Below are 10707 nucleotides of genomic sequence, written 5' to 3'. Positions count from 1 at the left end.
TCAATCAAATACCTGCCTTTCAACCCAGAGTCAAAACCAACAAAGGGTCAAACTCTTTTTTCTGCTATACCACCAACATGTGGAAAGCCTTACCGAAGGCCATAAAGGAGTGTGGATCACTATAGCATCCTTTAAAATTGCCCTGAAAAACCACATACAGGCAGCAGCCGTTCGCAACTGGTAAAAAAAAAATCACACCCGTGTGAACTGAGCGGTGGTTCCCCCCCCCCCCCACGCTCCCCCCCCCCTTCCCCCCTGTGTGTGTGTGTGTGTGTGTGTGCGCGCGTGTGTGTGTGTGTGCCTGGCCTGGCCTGAAAACAGCGCCCCTCCCTTAACATGTGTGGTCAGAAAAGGTACTACACCACAGGCTTGAGGCTACATACAGACAGACCCACCCACATACAAACAAACATACCTACACACACGGCCACGCTATGGAGACGGTGTGACCACCGCTCAAAAACTAAGCTAGCCCAACCCTACCCTCCCCTAGCCTCGTAAACCAGTCTCTTCCTGCCCTCCCCTGCCCCTTCTTTGTATATATATACTTAGGCTACTGTTTGTTTTGAATTACTGTTTTTTTGTTCTCTCATTTTTTATTTTATTTACGTATCTACTGCATAGTAGGCTACTGTGTTCTATTCGTCTGTCATTCAATGTTATATGAGATACTTTAATGGTTTCCTGTGGAAATAAGCTTAGTCTTTTCATGGATCTCCTTTTAGTAGACCTTGTACCAGTGAACTGTACCGTCATGAAACTGTACCTTTTCCTATGCAAACTTCTAATAAAGTCTTCAATAAATCAATCAAAAGCCTCTGCGTCTGAAATGTGGAGTAGAAGTAAAAATATAGACACAGAAATACTCCAGTAAAGTAAAGTTAATCCTCAAATTTACATGTTAGTTCCACCACTGGATAATGATTTTGAACCACTTGCATATTATTCAGTGAAACTAATATTGTGTTATGCACCGCCACCAACCTCACTAACTGTGACTATACGTCTACACACACTGGTCAAATAAACAATAAACAATATTGTGCGTGTATGTGCGCTGTGCGGGGCGCGCGCGTCCAGGGTGCGTGGACTGCGTGGCGTGCATGTGCTCCCGCGGACCTGGCTTCAAGGCTTCAGCTTGGGACAGCAGAGTGTGCACCACCTCGCTTCTGCGTGCCTTCTCCCCAAGCCGTGCTCGTGACCAGAAGTTTGTTTAGGAGACACACAAGAATCGACTTTTTAATCACATGTTAATCGTACAATCATCTAGATCATTTCATCATTATTTATAAAATCATAACAGTACTGAGACACGGGGCAGCGTGTTAGATGTTCACGTGAGCATAAAAATCCGGATTACCCTCCGCCAGTTCATCGCAAAACGGTTCCGCGCGCCGAAAACAGCCTATCTCACGAACACCATGGATCGACCACAACCTTGTATTGAGCGGTTTAGCCAATATGCCACGTACGTCTACACAAACCTTCAGATTTAAAAACAATGTACTTACTAAAGGCTCACTGATGTCACAATATGATATGCTCAAGCAGAATTACCCGTATTTTCCGTATTGTTTAATAAAAAAATCATTTTAATCCGATCAACGGCCATTTGCTCGGATTTTCTTAACTGGGCGACCCCATCGGTTGGGAGGTGTATTGCACTCTGATATATTAAACTTTTTTTTTTAAAATGGCGACAGATCGGATTAAAATGCTTCTTATTAAACAATACGGGAGATACGTGTAATTCTGATTAAGCGTACCATATTGTGACATCCGTGAGCCTTCAGTAAGCACTTTATTTTTGAAATCTGAACGTTTGTGTAGACGTACGTAGCAAATTGGCTACACTGCTCAACACCAGTTTGAGGTCGATCCATGACGCTCGTCATGCTACACTGGCTTTGAGGCGTGTTCACGACACGTGACCACGCCGCCCCACTGGACGCACGCGCGTTGGTCACGTGAACACGCCTCCGCTCGGTCACGTGTCGTGAACACGCCTCGAGTCTTTGCTAGGGGAAAGCCTGGTGAGGCGAGGTTAGTCTTTGCTGACGTGCTGGCGCAAAAAAGCGCGGCCCCGCCTCCTCCCCCCTCTCTAAACCCTCCGTTGTGCTCGTCCTCGACACACAGTCAGTAACACACACACCACTAAAAAAACACAGACAAAGTAACACAAAAAACCCTCTTCTTCATCAAACACACACTTCTGTGGCGAAAAGGTAAGATAAACCTCCTGGGATTCTGTCTTCGTCGTATGTGTGTGCGTGTGTGTGTTGTCGTGTGTGTTTTGTGCGCGTCCTCGAGGCTCGAGCTGGCCTGTTTGGTCGTTCATGTTGTCTTGTCATGGCGGCCGCAGCTCGCGCTGCTCGGCTCCGCAGGGCTCGAGCATTTTTTTTTTCTCTCTCCCGCTCGTTTCGTCTCGTGCCTGTGGCCGGTCGGTCCCGCGCGACTGTTTTGGAGCGACCGAACGGGGAGGAGGCACCGCTCCGTTGTCCCCCTATGTATTCAATATTATGTCGAGCCTCCGGGGGAACAGCAAGGGAAAACAACGAAGACAGAGACATAAGAGAGGCCGCCATCACTATGCAGTGCATTCCTTCTATTATTGTTTGTGCATAGTATGCACAAAAATAATAATAGAAGGCATGCGAGTGGAGCTGGAGCTAGGCTAGTACACGAAAACATGAGAAACTTGCCTTATAAAGAGAATGATATTATTGATATGCTGACATAAAGCCGAAACTCGTCCGTTTCTATGCCGTGTCGCCTTGCCTGCTTGTAAAATAAAGATAAGACATGCCTGAATGGACAATGGTCATTGATGGTGATGATGAACACATTACAGTAACATGACTGACCGAGCGTTTCATTGCCCCCCTCTCTCTCCCCCGCTCAGTCTCGTGCCTGTTGACCGGAGGCACGCTACGTTAACTTGGTCGGTTTGTTGTTTGGTCGTTAAATCGGCGTCGGGTCGCGAGCCCGAGCCGCGCGCGCGCGCGTGTGTGTCGTGTGTTCATGCATTTTATATATCTGTAATAAATTATGATCGCCATTAAAGATCTTCATCTCTTCACATCTTCCTTCAATAGGCTGGCTTGAATATTGGTTGACTTTGCTCTGGACTCACAAACTTGTGGGCTGGGCCCACATTGCAAGTGTGCCCCCAAATGATTGGCAAATCACTACGATTTGATTGATTGAATATAACATTAATTGCAGTTTACCATGAGAAACGTCACAGCTTGTGTGCGTGTAGATTACGGTCTATGGGCAAACCCATAGATCATAAAAATGTGTCATCATGATGTCATCATGCCCTGATGTTACTGTGATGTCAGGGGAACCACTCTACCAGAATGGGTTTGCCGCTCTGACATCACGCTCTGGCTTCACTGTGATGTCACACTAACAGAATCCCTTTTATGCCCATGCCCCTGATTTCATCAATATTAATGATGCTCTGTTAGAGAGATCCCTGTGATGCCAGGGGGAACAAATCCCTTTTATGCCCATATATGGAGATATGGATCCCTGTAATGCCAGCGGAACAAACCCCTTTTATGCCCATATATGGAGATCCCTGTTGTCCACAACCCTGATGTCCACATCACTGTGACGCAACCTCGCCCTGTTGCCCTGAGGCGTCTTGCTAGTACACAAATGTATATTGTTTCCATTTAACACCTTGAAAGAATTGTTCAACTTCTCATTGTGATAGCAATACATAAAGGAACTTAAGTGGCTTTGTCCATCTTTGTCCACCGGCCGTCCGTCGGTCGGTCACACGTCACACCTTTGCCCTGCTCGCATCAGTATGACATCACACTGCTGACATCAGTATGACATCTCACTAAGTCTGACCTCACAAGCCCCATATTTGGACACGAACAACATATAACTCCATATGTTAAACAGTTGGTTGCTAGGGTAAAAAACATGGTTGCTAGGGTAAACAGTTGGTTGCTAGGGTAAGAAACTAGTGGGGAATGCTCTCTTCCCTGGTGAGAATTGCCCCTTTATATAGGGCTTGTTTGTGTATTGTATGACATCACGCCACATCATCAGCTGTGGACTCTGTGATGTCATCGTATCTCCATATATGGCCATCTCCGTATATGGAGATATAAGTCGTCCATGCCCAAGTATGGGCTGGTGAGGTCAGACTTTGTGTGATGCGTAGGTTATCTCCATATGATTCAACATTCCAGGTGTAACTATGGCTGCCCGTATGACGTGAGAGGTGGAGGTTGTGATATTTGTGGAGATAAGCGACCAACGGTCGCTTATCTCCCGATTAGGGAGTCTTACTGGTATATTATACATATTGGACCCTTCGCTACAGTCAGCATGGAGAGGAACATACTTCCATTATTCATGGACAGCTTGACCACCTCACCTGATGACTTGGTTTCACGTGCTATCAGAAGTGTCTATAAACATCATATTTGTGTGGTTTTCTTGAAGCGGTGAAAGCTGCTTCCAAGGAGTGGCTTTGTGTGTCCCGTACATGTCCCGTGCATGCACAATTGAGGATTGGTCAAGCTTCACATGACAATTTGGCCCTCCAGACAAAATCATTCATTCATTCAGAATTCATAAAAATATAGAACTAAAGCACATAGAAAGTATAGATCTAGAACACAGAATGTATAGATCTAGAACACAGATTTCATAGCTCTAGAACACATAGAATAAAATGTCACCGCTTCACTTCGAACCGAGTTTTGATTTTGACCGCTCTATAAACCGCTCCATAGAGTGGCTGTGCGTGTGTTTGTAGCCTTTTTCCTCAGCGTTTTGCCATAGTAAAATGTGTGTGTGTAGCATACCGCTCCATAGAGTGGCTGTGCGTGTGTCTGTAGCCTTTTTCCTCAGTGTTTTGCCATAGTAAAATGTGTGTGTGTAGCATAGCCTGTACATCCTAGACTCAAATCCTAGTCTGAAGACGTTATGACCACCGTTCACTTCACATTGGGTGTGATTTTTTTTTTTTTTTTGGAAAAGAAACAGGACATTCTGCGTAATGAGAGTAGCCTACTTCCTACTTTTGGTACTTGGTACATTTAGATGCCTATAATTTTGTATTTTTACTCAAGTAAACTTTGACTTCTGGACTTTTACTTGTAGTTGTAACAGAGTATTTCTGCATTGCAGTATTGACACTTTTACTTATACTGTAAGTAAAACATGTGAGACGTTTTTTTTTCACCACTGCTGAATTGACCCGTTGCAGGTTGGTGCAAATTTGGGAAGTGCTTGCAGATCAGTCGTAACTTGTGTTGTCTCCTTGCGTCAGAGTCTTACCATCCAATTTCTCAACCATGACCTGCTCATGCACCTTTCATTATCCTGCTTATTACACAGCAAATAATAAGTTGCACAACAAAATGTTACAAAACTGTTTTATTGATTCTAAAAGGATTACATTGCTTACTGTAAAGAAAGTTACAGTCCATTAGATTATGCCCGGTGCGGCTTGGACGCAGGCTTAGCAGTCTGGGCACTTATAGGCTCTAATTTAGCCTGACAGTGCATCATAGATTCGAGTCCCATTCCAGACGATCTTTGCTGCATGTCTCCCATCTCTCTCTCCCTGTTTCCTGTCCATCTCCAATATATACACTACCACAATAATATCTTGAGAAAAAAAATGATGATGCCTGGTGCGTTCACTCCGGTAGAAAGTGTTGATCAGATATTAATCAATATTGCGTTATTGCATTGCCTATTTTTCACCTCAAATGTTTTCCATAAACATTCTTTAGTGCAACAAACCCCAATCAGATTGGGGTCCTCAGAGTGTCTGTGGACCATTCGCTGAGGCAGGGGCGTCACAAGGGGGGGAAAAGTAGCATATATACAAGCTGTGAGCTTGTAGATGTGCTATTTTTGAAAAGTCGTGAAAATGTTTGCAAATGCCGTTCCAGATATCCGACACAGTGAAGTATGCATGTGTAAATATTACATTTTGTCTATTAATGTGTGTATAATTTGTTGTGTTGTGTTGTATTGCTGTTCTCAGATGTCGGAGACAGCGAAGTACGTGGATGATGAGCATAAGAGCATCTTTCTGAAGCTGTTGAATGAACAGCGCTTGGAGGGAGAACACTGCGACATCGCCGTCGTTGTGGAGGACGTCAAGTTCCGGGCTCACCGCTGTGTCCTGGCTGCCTGCTCCAATTACTTCAAGAAACTCTTTAAAAAGCATGAGGTTTGTACTTCTACTACAACTACTACTACTATTTCACCAGCTTGTTCAGTCTGTTTGAGTCTCTGACGCTGCTGTGACCCCCAGCAGTTGTAAAGAAGAGGGCACCAGCCATTAGTGCTGTGACTGCTGTCACGATTACAATTTCAAGTTGATGATGGTTAATTGTCATTCAAATAATTGCGATTAACGACTTAATTGTGTTTTTAGCATTGAACATTGGAACATAATATGCTTTTTTTTTTTTTCTTTTCTTTTTTTACTTCTGTTTGCCTTTTAGGCTTCGTAATAATGACCCGCACACCATCTTACACTTGCCAAAACAACTCGTTTCATTGAAAGAAAAGAAGTTATTGAAATTGACATTTGTGAAAAATCTTCGACATGGAAACGATTATGCAAAAAAGAATTGCGATTATCTCAGACTAGAAGCTGGGCCGCCTTTCGGGCGGCCCAGCGTCTAGTCGGCGACCTGGCCAACTCGGAACAATGTAAATAGGGAATGAATGCCCCGCCCTTTAATGCAAACCCCATTATACCTGTTTTCATAGGACCCGTTTTGACCATTTGTCTGCCTGTGTCCATTTATGCCCATATATGGAGATATCTGTATCTGTCTGTCTGTCGGTGTCCATTTTATGTCCATATATGGAGATCACTGCAGTTATAGTTCTGGGTCCATGTTATGCCCATATATGCCCATATATGGAGATATCTGTCTATCTGCGTCCATTTTATGCCCATATATGGAGATCTCTGTATCTGTCTGTCTGTGTCCCTTTTATGCCCGTATATGGAGATCTTTGTGATTCTGCATCCATTGTATGCCCATATATGCCATATATGGAGATATCTGTTTATCTGCGTCCATTTTATGACCATATATGAGATTTCTGTCGCTTTTTCAAACAGATGGTCAAAACGGGTCCTATGACAACAGGTATAATGGGGTTTGCATTAAAGGGGGAACCGGCACTGTGTCTGCAACACAGTCGGAGGCACAGACAGATACAGAGATCTCCATAATGGGAATAAAGGGACACAGACAAACAGATGGAGGAGGAGACAAACTTAATGCAAACCCCATTATACCTGTTGTCATAGGACCCGTTTTGACCATCTGTTTGCCTGTGTCCATTTATGCCCATATATGGAGATATCTGTATCTGTCTGTCTGCGTCCACTTTATGCCCATATATGGAGATCTTTGACCATCTGTTTGCCTGTGTCCATTTATGCCCATATATGGAGATATCTGTATTTGTCTGTCTGCATCCATTTTATGCCCATATATGGAGATCTATGCAGACACAGTGCCAGTTCCGGAAAATCCTGATGTCAGACATCAGAATCCGAACCTTTCGTGCTGGTTCCAGAAAATCGTGTATCGGGTCGGGCCGAGCACTGCACTACCTGCTGCGGTGGGGAACGCACGTGCCGAATTTGAAATAGGGAATGAATGCCCCACCCTTTAATGCAAACCCCATGAATGCCCCACCCTTTAATGCAAACCCCAATATACCTGTTGTCATAGGACCCGTTTTGACCATCTGTTTGTCTTTGTCCACTTATGCCCATATATGAAGATCTCTGCACACACAGTACCGGTTGCGGAAAACTCTGATGTCAGACTTTATGCCCATATCTGGAGAACGCGCGTGCCGGTGGGAAGAAGGGTTCTCGAGATACGCGGATTACATACATACATACACATTCACAGAGATTTTGTGTTGACTCATGTGGCGTACGTGATGTCAGAGTCTTTTATGAAGTGATGTCACAATGACTCAGCGCTTGCGCCGATTTCCTCCGGAACAGCCTGATGTCAACAATCAGCTCCGCATAAGGAGATTCCGAACGTTTCGCGCCGGTTTCGGAAAACCGCGAGTCGGGTCGGGTCGAGGCCCGGCACTGCACTCCGCGCGGCGGCGGGGAACGCGCGTGCCGAATCTGAAGCCGGTGGGACGAACGGTTCTCGAGATACGCGGATTACAAACAAACAGACAGAGATTTGTCGCATTTATAGATAGATAAAGCCGATTAGACGATTATGTAATGATTGTAAATATTGTTATTATGATCCATCTGGACCCCTGACGTTGAGAAACAGTGTGTTAAATGCCATCTCTCCCTGTGTGTGTGTGTGTGTGTGTGTGTGTGTGTGTGTGTGTGTGTGTGTGTGTGTGTGTGTGTGTGTGTGTGTGTGTGTGTGTGTGTGTGTGTGTGTGTGTACAGGTGGACAGTTCATCGGTCATAGAGATAGACTTCATACGCAGTGACATCTTTGAGGAGGTGTTAAACTACATGTACACCTCCAGGATCTCCGTCAAGAAGCGAGACGTCAACCTCATGATGTCCTCGGGTCAAATACTGGGCATCCGTTTCCTGGACAAACTCTGCTCCCAGGTGACGTGCACGTTGTACACGCACGCACGCACACACTCCTGGGCGATGTGACTTCAATATCACGATTATTTCAAACCTTTGCCTCGATTACCATTAATGAATGATTATTTAACACAATCACCGCCAGGTATTAATGATTATGTATTATAGCTATACACTGCCAGGGTTTTTCAGTAATTTGCCTTGTTTTTCTGGCAGCTGGAATGAAAAATGAAGAAAAAAAAATGGCTTAAAAAAACTTGCATGGCCCTCTCGCAGTTGGGAGAAAAAAAGAAATCAACCCCAGGCATAATCCATTTGAACACACACACACACACACACACACACACACACACACACACACACACACACACACACACACACACACACACACACACACACACACACAGAGAGAAAACGCATGTGACATCCTCTCATTTCTCTCATTCTCCAGGCTGTAGATCAGCTGATTTCTGGGCTGTCATATGATCAACTGCAGCCACAGGCAGGCCAGAGAGCAGGGAGCACACTGGTGTCTCATAGTTTAGTGAACAGCACCAAAACGGCATGACTTATATATACAGTATATCAATGGCAGACAACCGCTGGGTTATATAAAACATATATACATCAATGGCAGGGAATGTTAAAAAGGAAATAAAAAATAAAAAAAGCTGTATCCCTAAAATCTGAGTTATTTATTTGCACACCAGTGTCATACACTGAAAATATCAGATCTGCAAGCTATTATTAGTTCAGTTGGTAACAGCGGTATACACAAGTATAATAATATAATTGAAAGGTGAGGCCAGTAAAGATTCTTTCCTCTTGTTCTTTCGTGTATCATTGTCCTTGATGATTGGTTGGCAACATTTTATTTCACAAGATTTCTTGTTACTTATGGGAGGCCATTGTATACTCACTACACACAGTTTTGTGTAACATTGAAATGTGCTCCCCAGAAACGTGACTTGTCAGCGGAGGAGAAAGATAAGTTCCCGTACGACATTGTCAAGATGGCGCTCCCCCCAGAAGCTCAGCTGGCAGCAGACGGCGACGTTACAGAGGTAATAAACACACACACACACACACACACACACACACACACACACACACACACACACACACACACACACACACACACACACTCGTGCTGACATGGAGCAAGCAGCCCCACGTCTTATTGTATGATACACTACCCCACTAAGATACCCATGTACCTGACAAAATACTTCCAAACCGTCAAGGATGTTCACAATCACAACACCAGAGGCAGCTCCACAGATCACGTCCAACCCAGATTTGGCACAAAAAAAGGGTCAAATGCATTTTCCTGCTGTGTCGCTAAAATGAGGAACGCCCTACCGAAGGCCTTAAAAGAGTGTAAATCCCTTCCTTCCTTTAAAACAGCACTGAAAAGCAACTTAGAGGCAGCTGCTACCTCCCCCTGACCTTTCTATTGTAAATACCCTTTATTTTGCGTTTGTGTTTTACAACTGTTTTTGATATTATTTGCTGCATAGTACTGTGTTTTATTTGTCTGTCATTCTATGTTATACAAGTTAAAAAAGGACCCCAATTGAAACAAGCCCAAAAAGCTTTTTTATGGTATCCTTTTAGTTGACCTTGTAGCAGTGAACTGTACTGTCATAAAATTGTACCTTTTCCTATGCAAACTCTTATAAAGCCTTCAATCATTACATTTGTGTGTGTGTTTCCAGGTGCAAATTTTGGGCGACAGTGCTGATGACCTTGCAGAGGGATCTGCCAATCAGGAACTCGATAAATCTCCCAGCGCAGTGCTCAGAGTCCAGGAGGCGATCCTTAAAGAACTGACCAATGAAGAAATACACAAGGTACACACACACACACACACACACACACACACACACACACACACACACACACACACACACACACACACACACACACACACACACACACATCTTTGTCATTTGGAGAACATAACTGACTCAAGGAAATAACAGTTGTGAGGATTACAGGGAAATCTCTACGACAGAAATCCAAATTTACAAAACGGTAGCCTTGAAACAAGACAAATCTGCCACTGCAGAAAATAATTGCCCTCGGCAGATTAGATCTGGCAA

General features: G+C 44.3%; 1 protein-coding gene across 1 annotated transcript in view; it reads left to right on the top strand.

The window, feature by feature from the left end:
- The first annotated feature begins 2108 nt into the window (after positions 1–2108).
- The window catches only part of LOC308306494 (zinc finger and BTB domain-containing protein 14-like), a 15422-nt gene continuing 6823 nt past the window's right edge, over positions 2109–10707 (top strand). Inside the window, exons 1-5 of the mRNA XM_080751512.1 lie at positions 2109–2225; positions 6029–6217; positions 8450–8620; positions 9562–9666; positions 10321–10455. Of these exons, the coding sequence (XP_080607638.1) occupies positions 6029–6217; positions 8450–8620; positions 9562–9666; positions 10321–10455 (600 nt within the window). The 5' untranslated portion in view covers positions 2109–2225. The remainder of the gene's footprint in view (positions 2226–6028; positions 6218–8449; positions 8621–9561; positions 9667–10320; positions 10456–10707) is intronic.

Source organism: Nannobrachium achirus (assembly GCF_963921795.1).
Source record: "Nannobrachium achirus genome assembly, chromosome: 21".
Taxonomy (NCBI): domain Eukaryota; kingdom Metazoa; phylum Chordata; class Actinopteri; order Myctophiformes; family Myctophidae; genus Nannobrachium; species Nannobrachium achirus.
The sequence above is the reverse complement of the archived record's forward strand: the minus strand, read 5'-3'. Positions and strand labels throughout refer to the sequence as shown.